Here is a 14770-nt window from a genome sequence, read left to right on the forward strand (position 1 = left end):
CAATAAGTTTATCTGTGGATTACAATATTAATACTACGATTTGTTCAACTCCCGCAGAGGCGAGTACCAGAGTGCCTGAAATATTATATAACATTATATGATTTATAACCTATCGATAGGTTAAATTTGAATTGACGCCTTGCTACCGCCGTATAATATAATATTATAATTATTATTATCCATTTTGCTAATTTTTGTCGTAAACAAAGATTCATAGTTGTAACTAAGTATTCCCTCATACCTATCTATGTTATAATATTATATAAGTGATAAGTCTAATGTTGTTTTGATTTTATTCTAATATTATCAACTGAAAAATCGTAAAAAAATATGCGTGATCAATGTTTCCATCGTAAATTGATAAAAATAAATAATTACTATTAATAGACGAATAAGCCAAGTCGTAAAGTCGGCGTTATTTTTTGCGTTCTATTTGACAAATGACAATGGAATAAGCAAAGAAATATAAAAAATATATTTAAAATCAATAGTACTTATTCGTTTTGTGTTTATAAATAATTTAATCCGTTGAAAACAATACATTATTTTTCATAATTAACATAATATGTATGGCATGTATGCGATATGCGTACAAGCTTAAAATATAATAGACAGATATTTGTTATGTTCTATGTTAAGCAAAAGCAATAATTGTGTTAATTAATATAACTTTATAACTTGTTAACATACTGAAACATGTTTGTTTAAATGATTAAGGTTCGTGTTATTATAAATATTTACAATAATACAGTTTGTACCTAAATATTATTAGGTGAACAATATTTCTAAAACTGTGTACAAAAAAAATATTTTTAATTTATTAGTTTATTTTTGTGTTGCCACAGTTTTCATCAGTATTTTAAAAAAATATATTCATAATACAGTGATGTTTTTAAAATATCATGCGGCCTGTCGTGATTGGTGTTTGTATATCATTTATACTTAGATATTACACATCATACGTATACCTATCTAATATAATATAAGGTTAATATCGCACTTGTAAGACATAAAAACGATTTACTTAATTAAAGAAGACGAATGATAAAATATTAAAATATTATGTTTTATGGTACGGTCGATGAATTATATAAAATTAGCGACTTGACTTAATTTCGGTCTGCAGCTTCAGTGCTTAACCTAAAGCCCGCAAAAACGCTTCTGACTGTTATCATTTCTACAATTTAAAGCTTAACATATACTGTTCATATTCCATTACGCTAAATACAAATATATATTTATGAAAATGCGGTTATTATTATTAAAAAAAAAAAAAAAAAAAAAAAAAAAAACGAATTGTAGTGTAGAGTACTAGAATTTGTATAAATATAGATCACCTCATCCAAAATACATCACCTGTATCTCAATTGGTATGGGTAAGTAGTTTTGTTCGTCTTCATTTTTAAACGAAGTGAAATGTAATCAACTGTATACAAAAATATAACTTTTTTATATTTGAATAGACGGCGGTGTCGTAGGTGGTTGGTTTTTGCGACGTTCTATACGTATAAAAACTGCGCAACGTCGACTGACCATTTATAAAGAGCAATGTTCGTTAAAGTTTAGGTATACAATAGGTAAAACTGTAACGATCACCCATCGATCATATTATTCTTTACGGGAATTACTATTTTTTCGTGACCACACTTTTCAGAAATGTCATATATGTTGGAGCTTAGGACTACCAAAATAATAAAGGTGTATTCGTAATATAAAACTGACTTTGGGGTGGAATGTCTTTTAGCAATTATTTGGATCTACACCGGCGAACGGACTCGAAAATGTCACACGCGTACGTATAATATCATTTAGATCGTCATATCAAATAATTTGATTTACACTGTAAGCACCGCGATTACGCGTGGCTAAATGGTCCATTTTATTTATATAGTGTATTAGGGCGCGTTAAATAAACTCCAACAATATCCAAAAGGCACACGCACTACCCTTTGCCGTGCTCACAGTCGTCACACTCGTTGTCGTTAATTCGCTATTACCGACCGGTAATTTCGCCAGAAATTGCGTTTTTCGCCTTCGCGGGGTCTCAGGGGGGTGGTTTGAGATAATCGTCGTGTGTATCGCGCGCGTGTGCGGCAAAATCGTTACGTGTGGCGGTGGTGGCAACGGAAAACTGGCGAGGGGTGAGGGGGATGAAAAATCGTACCGATTTATCAGCCGACTATATTATGAGCGGTCAAATCGACCGTGCAGATATGGAGCGTGGCAATGGAAGGCCGGAAGTCCGAAAGTCGTTGTTTCGCCGTTTATATCGCATTATATACGGCCGCCGCCGGGGTGAATCGAATGATATAATGACAGTTCTCTTTAAACTATATATATTGGCGTTTATTCGTATATATACATTGCGCGGTGCGTGGATGTGTGTATACGCACCAGTTTATATATACGTACATTTCGCCCCCCCCCCCCGTACACTATATCCCTCCTCCTTCCTTCCCGATGACGACTGCTATTATACGTACGTTGTCGACCAAACGTGTCCCGAGTTTTAAAAAAAAAACCGAATCCACGCCAATATATGATATAATATGGTATTGACGTACATCAGACGCATACCATAACCGCACATAACACGGCATAATCGGGTACGGTTGCCTAAACAAATTAATACTATATAATACGACGTGTTTGATATTATTATTATTAATATTATTATTAATATTGGATTTAGCCCTATTCTAGATCCACGTCGGTTCCGTATATACACGCACACCCGTTTTATACCGTTCTCAGAAGTCATTTTAAGGTAATTTCAGACTCAATAAAAAATTCTCTGAAAGTATACTATATATATATACACATATTATACGTGCAAGTCTATAGACCCACTCAAGTAAACAAATATGTTTATTTAATGCTATTGTTTATGATTTTTTTCCTTATGCATAGTGTATTTGTATATACCGACTAAAAACCTTCGATTTTTTTTCACCGAGAGTATTTTACCAGTCATGATTTTCAGAATCTTATTGATCAGCAAGTCTATCCTATAAATACTTAATCACATCGCGAAATGCAATGCAGATATCCTACATTTTTTAAGACATCTGAGTTCAAATAAACAACGATTTTTTTCTATTTTTTTTTGCCCGTATTACTATTTTATCTGAAAAAAAAAAATTCTAAAAAATTCTATAAAGGTCAATTTAGTGCAATCTGTCGTTACGATTTTTCAAAGTACACATCTCTTAAGAAAATACATGTTAAATTGACAATAATATATTATATACATTAAATTATAGTCCATACAATGCGACGTGACATCACAATAACTAACAATTTTGTTGAGTTTGAACAGACGCGTTCAAGGTTGTGTGTACTGTTAGCCTCTTATATACTATTTGATGATGAATTATCATCAGGTGGTAATAGAAAATTTAGTGTTCCATAAATACGTCCAAATAAAAAATGCAGACTTTCTATAATCAGTTAAAAATGTACGTTTATAAATCTCTTATTACGTGGCAAACGTCGCATTTCGTCTAGTTAGTATTTCCGTTTCGGGGAAACCTACTGTATAATAATAATTATACACTACAGACAGATTTATTTGTGATCAGAAAATGAACATAATTATTATTATCTCTCGTTCGGATACGATTGAACGGTAGCAATTTCGTCGCATAATACGGGGGACAAAAGGAGTACGCTTACAAAGTATTGTTAAAATATTTACGCATACATAATCCACGCGCCCTGAACCACAGCGTCTGGTTACAATTATTATCATTATTTATTACGATACAATTATCGGATTAAATTATCATCGCGATGTCTCGACGGTTTCTCGACGACGACTGCGACGGTGTACATAAGACTGTCCAATTAATATTGTTATTATTATTTTCGTAATTAAATAAAAAAATATGCGCTGTAAACTTTCGAGTGTGTTTTCAGATATTGCTGTCCACCCGATCTTTGCATCTCGGCGCGCAACAACGATAATATGAAAAGAAGAAAAACACTTCAGTGAACGAGGCAATTAAAACCGAAAAAAACACGTCCTTATAATTAAAAAAAAAAAAAAAAAAAAATATACGCGAAATGAAATAATTCAATTTTTACTCATCGTTTTGCGTATACCTATAATAACTCGTGTCATTGGATTATTGAAGACGTTTAAGTGGTTTTTCGTTTCATCTAAATGATTTTTTTCCGCACGACGTGCGTCGCGTTAAATTTTCAAATCCATGATCAAACGTGCGCATAATTAAATATTAATTATGTGTTTGCAGGTATAATGTATATGCATAATATGCATGTTACATATTATTATTTTATTATAATGTTACGCGTATCGTTGTATACGAGTGCAACCCCGATTTCGATTAATTGGTTTATTTTTACTTCCACGAATATTTAGTTTACAGGGTATGGCATATATACGCGCTTACGGTTACGGTAATACAATCAATTATAATAATATGATAAAAGTGGAATTGTATTATCTGCCGTAATTGAAGAATACTAAAATAATATAACATTATATTGTTCTATTGGAAGCGGTCGGCGCGCCCGCTGTACTGTAAGTTACAATTGCACGTGTGTAGGTATTTTAATTACTCACAATAGTTTCATTTGAAAAATAAATCATTATACGTGCATATATTAAGAATGCGATTGAAATATATGCGTGGGATTGTGTTAGATGTATAGGAGATGTGAGACGCGCAAGTGCGGGTAGTGAACGAAATAGGTGGAGTAGCGCAGGACTACTGGCGGGGGTTTCAGTGGGTGGTCGGGGTGGGCGTCGAGATCGGGACGAGGGGGACACGCAGTATATAGAGTTTTCTTCTTTCGTTTGTATGTAATATTATGTATACACTATACATGTATTGGCGACCATAAACCATAGCCGTACAACAGATCCCGCGCCGCCGTGTTCCACGCTGACGATACATTTCGCGTAAATCCATTTACACGAAGGCAACAATAATGGTTATTGCCGTAAGTGGGATCAAGAAATTATTACGCTAAACCGGCTACGTAATACGATATAATAACAACTGATATATAGGTGTATCACTGTATTATATATGCTGCAGTATAAACGCGCGATAATGTCTATATACGTGTACAGCATGCGCGCGCAGCTCTGTAATTAGGTATGCTAAACGCTCTGAAGAAATTAATTACGCTTAATGTTTTATAATTTTTGGAAATAATTTTTATCCTTGGCATATCCAATGCACAATCAGTTATTTGCTGTTGTACTGCAGATGTAAACTTGTAAACTAATTTATGCGAAGAAGAGTAGTTTGAGTTGAAAATTAATTGAAAAACATTAGTGTTGGTTAGAAGAGACGGTTCAGATGGAATATTGGAATCTCAAAAGGATGTTATTTTTCTCGTAGAAGGGATTGTTGAGTTTTAAATTCCAAAATTGTTGCAATACGAATGTATTGACAATGGTTTGAAGTTGATAGCATAAAGTGGGAATGCGCCGTAAATATTTCGTCTAAGAAGAAAATTGGTTTTTCCGTGGCGAGGGTTGAGATTAAAATTTAAAAAACGTTATGCACATTTTGCAAACACATTGTAATATTTTGGGTCACAATTTAATAAAAAATTGATACACTCCACTTTAACTTTTTAGAGAGAGAGAATGGTGTTGAGCATTTCAAATTGACATTGCTAACTTGCTAATCGTTTCAGTTGAAAGATATTGGAAGTAATGTAAACCCTATATACACTTCAAACTGGGGATGCTAAATTCACGGCTGTTGAAATAGGTGTGTAATTTATGTTTTTTTTTATATAATATATTATATTATGTACGTGTATGTATGTTTTCTATTTGACATAATAATATGATCGATTACTATAGATGTATTATGGAAGTGTTTGATTTCTTTAATTTACAAAAATATTAAGTTATTAAATAGTAATTCAGTTAATTAATTTATCCGTTATAATTTAAAATATATGATCATAATATTTATAAGTTAACAACGATAGGGGATTTTATTAAGTAAGCAAAAACCCGAGATGAAAATAAAATTGATTCAATTTTAATTTAATTTTCGTACATCTATTAACGTGAGTAAATGGTTTTATTTTTTAAAAATAATTTCATGGAATGTATTGAATATAGGTGCACACAATAATGAACTGTAAATTAAAATTATCAATTTATTAAATAGTTAGAAATAAACAACTAATAACTAATAAGTATTTTTTATTAACTTTTAGTCAGTCAACGAAACCGTGAAACGTCAATAAAAACAGAGAAATTCTAAATTTTAAACAATAAAGTTATTTTTTATTAATTGTAATTTTAGACGAATCGTAATATATTATGTCAGTTGAATTTCACATTAAAAAGTTATAATACCACTTGTCTATTTCAAATAATATGTAATTTGATTTCGAGACGTCAAACGAACGTTGGATTGGTACATGGATCATATTATTTACTTTTATTAAATAAAGGCATCAACATCACAGGTTAATATTAACTTACAGAGTATTTAATATATAAACAAGTAAATAAAAATAGAAAAATACAGTTCATGTTGCTTCTTAAAGTATTAGAGTATTAGATTTGTACGTATAATGTTTGGAATTATTTATAAGATGGATTTTAGTTAAGAATTCGATGATTTTTGTGTCATTGTTTTTGTCGAGAGCTACTGCCGTGTTCAGTGTTTAGAGATATTTGTATGTTCCGGTATTTCGTGCAATTTAAAATTATGTATTAAATGGAAAGATCAGTTTGGTATTTATCACATACGGGTGGGAGATTTTTGTGTACGAGAATAGAGTGAGTGTCAGAGGAGTGTCCGATTCTAGTTCTTGTAATGACAACTTCCGTTGTGGTAGCGAGGAAATAGTTTTATTTTTGTATTTTTTCTTGATTGTCTTAAGTTTAATAGCGAAAAGAATGATATCCCATTTATTTTAAATTAATTAAATTTAATTTTTGAAGTTATTTATTTCTTATAATATAATTAACTAAAACAGTTAATATATAACAGAACGAAATTAATAAATAAATGTATAATGTAAAAGCACCACAAGGGCAGATGACGCCGATCCCGGACATCGAATATACGAGTATAATTTACTTTACATTTATGTCAACCACGACATATTATTTAACTTGATAGTACATACAAATTAACTGAACATAGTTATCACAACATACATACGTATATATTAAATAGATGGTTATCTCAACAGCGTTATTGGTTAAGTAGCGCGTTTCAATTATGAGTACGTTATGTGAGGCGGAAGTTTAATTCACGGGAAATGGCCCGGAGTTAAATCCGCACCAAGCTCGACCGGATATGAAAGAAAATCGCGCACACGTCGTCGTATATACTGCAGCAAATACCGCCAAATCATCAGCGCTGAAACGAGCCGGCGACGACGTTATCACGACTAAGCTGTAATCTACGCCGATAACTCGATAGTATAATATAGAGCAGTATATGTTCTACAGGGTGATCTGCCCAAGCTCTCAGCTGCTGTGGGTTATTTGTCTCGGTAGATGATTATACGTATTTTATCCATTTTTCTCTCGTAGCAATTATTTTTCACGTAAGCACAACAACTTATAACCAAGACGTGCATGATTTGCGGATAGTCCATCAAATCGGTCAACACGACGTCGGGCACATTTCGTATGTATAAAATATATTATAATATTATTTATTTTTTCGGATTAACGCTGCACATACGCGTATAATACGCAATAATTGCTATGTGAAAATAATATATCATTAATAAATAATTTATTCCACTGAGTAGTGATAATATTTCTATGGATTAGAATCGCATCGTAACAAGGCAATAGGATCATGTTAATATTGACTTATATTTTTCTCCTTAAGACACCGCTAACTGCAGTCCACTTAAGTGCATTTTTATGTACAATATTTTCTGGTCGTGTGATTCGGTTTGGTATGAACGCGCTCTCTCGTTTATAGTATTAAAAAAAAAAAAAAGTTTTCTTTATGTTTTTGGTGTGGGCCAGCAGCCGACGTACACTGCACTGCACGTGAGTTATTACGAAAAACAATAGACCATATTATAGTGCAGTAATAACATTGTAAAACTATAACAGTATTATTATTATTATTTCATACTCGGCGACATTGTTATCGCTTCGGTGGCGGTGTGTTTCGGTGTTCGGTAGAAGGCTGACAAAAAAATCGATTCGAGTAGTGAAATTGCCTACGCGTTGGTCGGAAAACTATAAAAACATTATATCGTTCGGCATTAATATTATTATTCACCAACCGACAACCACGAAGACTTGTTATCTGGCGGTTGTACCTGGCGTTGTGTTTAAAATAGTAATAATAATACAAAATATTCAAACGAGGTACGTCTATATAGACGCATAAACGTGTATCGATTACCGTTTTTATATTATTATATTGATTTTTTTTTATATACATTTCAGAGACGGTGTATTCACTGTGATTGATCCACCATGCTTCGTGTAACGATATACGTTCAATTTTTTTTTTTTTTTTATTTGTAATTTTGGATTCCATCAAAAAAGTCGTTCAACAGGCCTCGTATTGGGGACAGACCACGTAAAACATATCAAATGATAAAATGTACAAATTTATTTGAAACATTGCACGTGATACGAATAAAACATTACAGGATAGGTGTCGTCACTAGGTCTCGTGAATTATTTATTGCCAATTGACGTTTTTCTAAAACTTTGTTCACCAAATAATTTTAGCTTAGCATAAATAAGTTGTAAGAATAATTTTAAAACTCATATTTGTATTCATCAACGTTTATTTATTAAATTAACAGAATATGATAAAATGTATAAATCGCGATGTAGACGACACCAATAATTGAATTTATTAAACCGTAGGTATGATTTTTAAATTTTATGGTCGATGTTCATTGTATTTCACACAATGAATTTGACGTTTTGATATTTATGGGGTTATTGCTGAGGGATTTATCTTTGCCTAGTGTAAGGATAAGTACTCGGGATTGAAATGATTAAACTGCTTATTTCGCTGTACTGCACATTAACCGGTATCTTATACTGTATTTATAGTATTAAACATTGTGTTTAAAATATTGAAAAACAAAATAAACTAAATTACGCTTAAAAGTATAATATAATGGAATAAAACGTTGTCAAATATTTTAATTTTTAATCATTTTTGTATTTTTTTTTTTATTTATTAAGATTAAAATGTTTCAGCATATTAAATTATGCTACTACAAGTTTGATTAAATGTATGCATGAATATGATATTAAAATTTTAAATATGTTTTACACCAATTTGACATAATTATGTCCGAAAGCATTTTCATTACTTTTAATCTATCCATGTTTGAATTATAAGGGCATATACATTTATCATGAAATTTTAATTTTTAGTGTAGTTATAATCTTATAAATATTGATCAAAAACCTCACCGATTGCATTATTATATTATACACCAACAAATAATAATTATAAGCGTACGAGTTTATTGAATCAATCGAAATATTTGGAGACGTTAGCTTATACTACGTATTTTTTGAAAGTTTACTGTAATATACACTTTTCTTATCTGACAATAACTCGCTTATCTTTATTCTCGTTTTATCATTGTTATACTTCCTGTTCGAAGAAGTTTTTTTTCATTTTCTTCTCTCAGGTCCCACACCGCACATAAATTTTGGTGGCAAAGTTGGGTCTCTCGCTCGTTCGACTATATGCAGACCAGATAAGTTTTATATTTAAACGCGTATCCGCTGGTGGTGTATAGAAGGGCGCACTTTTTTTTACTACCACTCTTTATCCCGCATTTTTCTTGTAACATTTGGCTATGATCCCAAAAATAAAAACATCACTTTAGTTGTATTCTTCATTTATACACTCTTTAAATCATATCACCGCTACTACTCTCTTACGACATGTCATGTTTTGCACGGTGTTATCATTATAATGTATATTGTTATTATTATTATTATTATATTGTCGTAGTTATTGCTGTTATTATGGCGTTAGCAGATAAGGCATTGCGTTTTTTGAGTGATGACTGATGATGTATATGGGTATATAGTTGCAGGACAAAAATGTTGTTAAACAATTAATAAGTTAACGTCCCATGTTTTTATAGATTATTTTTGAAAATAGTTTAAAAATTCTGGCGAACAAGTTACGGTTTAGCGAAGGTATTCTTATAATTTTATCTCCTAGTTCTATATATTGACCGACTGTTGTTGAAAAATAGATATTTTTGAAATCATTTAACAATAAAACGTATCATTAATGATCTGTAAATAAGTGGTATGTACCAATTTGTAAATGTGTGTATTAAAAACAAATATATATTATAATATTGTTATAACGGTTTAATTCGTGAAAATTATTATTACAGTTTTAGCTGCGTCACAAATTGCATTTACAATAAAATTATTGACTAGTTTAATAGTTGATACTCATAATTATTTTCAAAACATGTATAAGTATTTTTATATATTTTAAATTCGTTGTTAACAAGATTTTTGAAAAACAAAATTATATTTTTTACTTTTTATACTTATCGTTATTATTTTTTAAGTTATTAGTATTATTTTGAATAAAAATATATATTTTATTTATATATTCCATTTTGGAATATATTTCTTTTACAATTTTGATATCATAAGAATAAAATTTTGAACCAGTAGGTAGTTATAAGTATTTAAAGTTAAGTCGAGTGGAATTATAGTAAACTAACATTTTGTAGAATACCCGTGAAATAATTATACTAATTAATTATTTGTTTAAAATTTGATTTATACATAATATGTAAGTGCTCAGAAAAATTTAAGTAAAGTTGTTAATTATATATTATATATATTGAGATATATTATATATATATGAATATATGTATATCTAATCGATAGTACAGCTTAAAAATATGAAATAGAAAAATTTAAAAATAGTAAAACGAATAATTTTATTCCAAAAGTATTGTGCTGTAATGGATAAATGGATTCAAATTATGTGAAGTACATATTTTCAATAACGTTTATATTTTATGAAATGACGAGAGCTTACTATTAAAATGATTAACCCACATACTTTAGATTAGTTTTAAACTATTTTGTATGTATTATGCTTTCTCATATATATATATATATATATATAATTATAGTTAAATATTAATTATTTTTTTTTTAATTCAGTCTAAAGTTTTACAATTTAATTGGTACTTTCTTTGTACTCGTTATTTTATTACACCAATTGATAAGTCAATAATTTTATTTACAAAACCTTATAAAGTTGTTTATAATTATAACTAGTACCATACAAATTAATATGAAATATACCATATTGTGGTTGAATTAAAAAGTCTTTATAATAAAAATTCTATATTTTGTGTATTAAAATCTGAATATCATGTATATGTAAACGATTGTAATATAATGCAAATATGTTCTTAGATAAAAATGACATTTAGTATTTAAATTTCAATAAAATAATTTTAAGATATTTTATTGAAAATTAACATAATTTTAAGGTAATGATTAAAAATGTTAATTTTCTTGAAATATCGAAACAACATATTTTAAAATTTAATAACATTTTTTATTTGTAATTTTCCATTAAATGTTTAAAATGTTTATTTATTTTTGTTGATTATTAACTTTGTAAGAAAATAAAAGATAAAATATTACCCAATAACTTTTAAGATACTCAAATTATTCAATTATTTTAAAAAAACTTAAAATATTAAATATTAAAAAATATATTGTATATTTCATACAAAAAAAAAAACTAAATAAATAAAAATAAAAATAATCAACTTATAAAGGTTGGGAGTTGGTTTTAATTTAATTTTAAAGTAATATCAAGTTTGGAATCATGGTATACATTTTGTTATGCTTGAACTATTGAGTACAAAAATATAGCTTATTTTGTGATCTAAATTTTATACATATCAAAAATATTAAATCTGAAGACCAGTTTACATAAAGCGTTTTTATATTATAGAAGAACTAAATTTTGGAGTTCACAATGGTAAGATTTATAAAATTACAATATTCACCTTTATAATCATTATTACATGCATATTTTTTGAAATAAATATGTTAAAAAAAACATTTTTGCTTATTTTGTTTTAGTATATCACATATAAAAAACAGGTTATTAAATATTAATATATTTTTTTTTAAGCACTGGAAGTTGTTTGTAGCCATGGATTACACAATATAAGAGTATTAGATTATAAACCATATTTAATTGCAATTTTGACATAATATACCTAATATATTAAATACCTGTAATAAATACCTAATAGAAAATAATGGTTAAAATGCGTATTATAAATTGTTTTATTTTCATAATTTATGTATAATCTGTATTCATTATATCAAAAAACAGAATTATATAATACATATTATTAAAATCTGATAGGTTTAAATTATATAGGGTGTATCACAATAATCTAATATATATATATATATATACATATATATTATAAATGTAATAAAACTGTAATATCTTTCTGACAAATCTTGTTTAATAATATTATTATAGTATATATAATAATATGCACCTAGTTAAAATATTAGTTCATATTAATATAAACCGAATTTTTAATGCAATTTTATAGGTAAAGTGCATAATAATATGATTAACGAACGGATGACTGTAGCAAATATTATTTAAATATCTATATAAAATGGCTTACCGTTAAGTATATGAATAGTCACGGCGGCCGATGCTGACGGCGACCCAACCAAGCACGTGTAGTTGCCCGAATGTGTTTTCTGTACATGTTTGATTTTCAGAACGGACACGATTGTCGTATAACTAGAATCATTGCTGGTTCTACGTGATACATGAAACAAACACAACATTATACAGGTGCACAGTAAAAAGGCAATAGAAAAAAAAATACACAAAACTCATCTGTGCGTAAGAGAATATATTTTTAAACTGATCAATACGTGAGCATAATATTGGTATCGTAACCGAATGATTACACTGACATACATTGGAATGTAGTGTTTTATGTGTGAGATTTTTTTATAATTTATATATTTATTCTGATGGTAGTGGTTTTTGTATATTATTTAAATTACAAATTACAAATAGAACAGTATATATGTTTTATTTTTTAAGTTATCGTTTTATAATCTATACTTATTATTTAAAAATGAAATGTTTTTAAATCGGGCTATATTTAGAAATTTCTTGATCACTATCCTCAAAATTATCAATCATTTTTCCAAATTAAAATATTTATTCTTTAAGGTGATTTTATGTTATTATAAAACAGTTTTCAATTTTTATCGTAATGTTAATTTTCCATGAAAGTAACGCTGAAAACCACATGTCATGTGATAGTAATACATATGTGAATTTTAGTAAGCTTGTCTACGATGTATTATGTATTCAGATATATTAAAGGTTAAAACAAAAGTCAACAGCTTCTAGTACTCGATATAGAACATAAGAATATAAAGAGGTGGTACCAAAGAAGAAATAGTCCATTTAGAAAATTGGATTTGCCGGAAGTGGATGGTTTTCTTGTATTATCTTAGCTGTATTATTTTTTTTTTTCATTTACATTGCACACATAGAAAGATAAAGCGTATGTATGTATTAAAGAAAAACCGGAAATAACCGTGAGATTTCACACGGGCGTTTTACCGGAAGTCAGACGTTTGCACAGACTCTTGTCATCCGTAGTAAGCGTTCTTAAAGTATTTGATTAACGCCGTTCCAGCAGTCAACGAGTTTGAGCTTTGTTTTTACGACCACCGAGAACGCCAATTTAAATTCAATAGTTTAAAACTACCACTTAATTAAAGGAACCACCTACTTCTTCACAAATAAGATAGGCAATTATTTATAAATACAAACAATTGTTTTAAAGGAAGGAATTATATGATTTAACGATCAATTCTTAAAGTTTTATTTTGAATCATTTGTAAGTGAAGCCAAAACTTGTCATAAAGAAAAAAACACATATTATATAATATTCCCAACATCTGCTTTGCATAACAGTTTATAAATTTATAAGTAAATCGTTTATACATTATTTAAAATGTAATAATTATTTGTTCTTGCTAAACACATTTTTGTTTTATTTATGTTTATTTTGCTCTTGTTTCATATAAACAAACAATTTTATTCAGTATAATTAATTGATTTCAAGGCATTCTATATTATAATTGTTACGTAAATTATTAAAATGTATAGAAAGTGTGTTTAAGATTGTATAGTGCGCTTGTTAAAGTTTTGTAATGTGCGTTTAACCTTATAAATAACTTTGATCACAATTTGAGTGAATCGTTGAACGTATTATTTATTATGTGAAAATTTTATAACTTGGATAAATGTCTATGTTTATTATGATTAAATGTATTTTATGTCACAATAGTTAACAAAACACAAGAAACGAGTTCAAATTCAATTTTATAATGATTAATACTGACTGCTTTTTAATGTATCAATTTTTCTTGGATTAAGGTATATACAATAATAATTTAAATATCAATATTAATTTCTTGTAAATATACATGTATGCATATTTTATGTAAATAACAAAAAGATAAAATAAATATATTCATATAAACTTCATAAAATGATTATATAATAAATGTAACTACCCAAAAAATATAAAAAAACATAAAATACTAAAATCTATAATGTTGGTTGTATAAATTAGTCGTATATTCAAAATGTATTTTTTATTTAGGTATTACTTTAAGTTCTAATAAGTAAACTTCAATCACACGCTAATACCTTAATCACTAATTATCAACGAACAAATTACA

The 14770-nt window shown here is 28.6% G+C and overlaps 1 protein-coding gene across 5 annotated transcripts in view; it reads right to left on the bottom strand.

Annotated features, from left to right (window-relative positions):
* LOC113551894 (cell adhesion molecule 3-like) overlaps nt 1–14770 on the bottom strand; it is a 405828-nt gene that overhangs the window by 28064 nt on the left and 362994 nt on the right. For all 5 annotated transcript variants that reach the window (XM_026954455.1, XM_026954456.1, XM_026954457.1 and 2 more), the window contains one exon: nt 12676–12815. In XM_026954455.1, coding sequence (XP_026810256.1) covers nt 12676–12815 — 140 coding nt within the window. The remainder of the gene's footprint in view (nt 1–12675; nt 12816–14770) is intronic.

Source organism: Rhopalosiphum maidis, chromosome 2 (genome assembly GCF_003676215.2).
Source record: "Rhopalosiphum maidis isolate BTI-1 chromosome 2, ASM367621v3, whole genome shotgun sequence".
NCBI classification, from domain to species: domain Eukaryota; kingdom Metazoa; phylum Arthropoda; class Insecta; order Hemiptera; family Aphididae; genus Rhopalosiphum; species Rhopalosiphum maidis.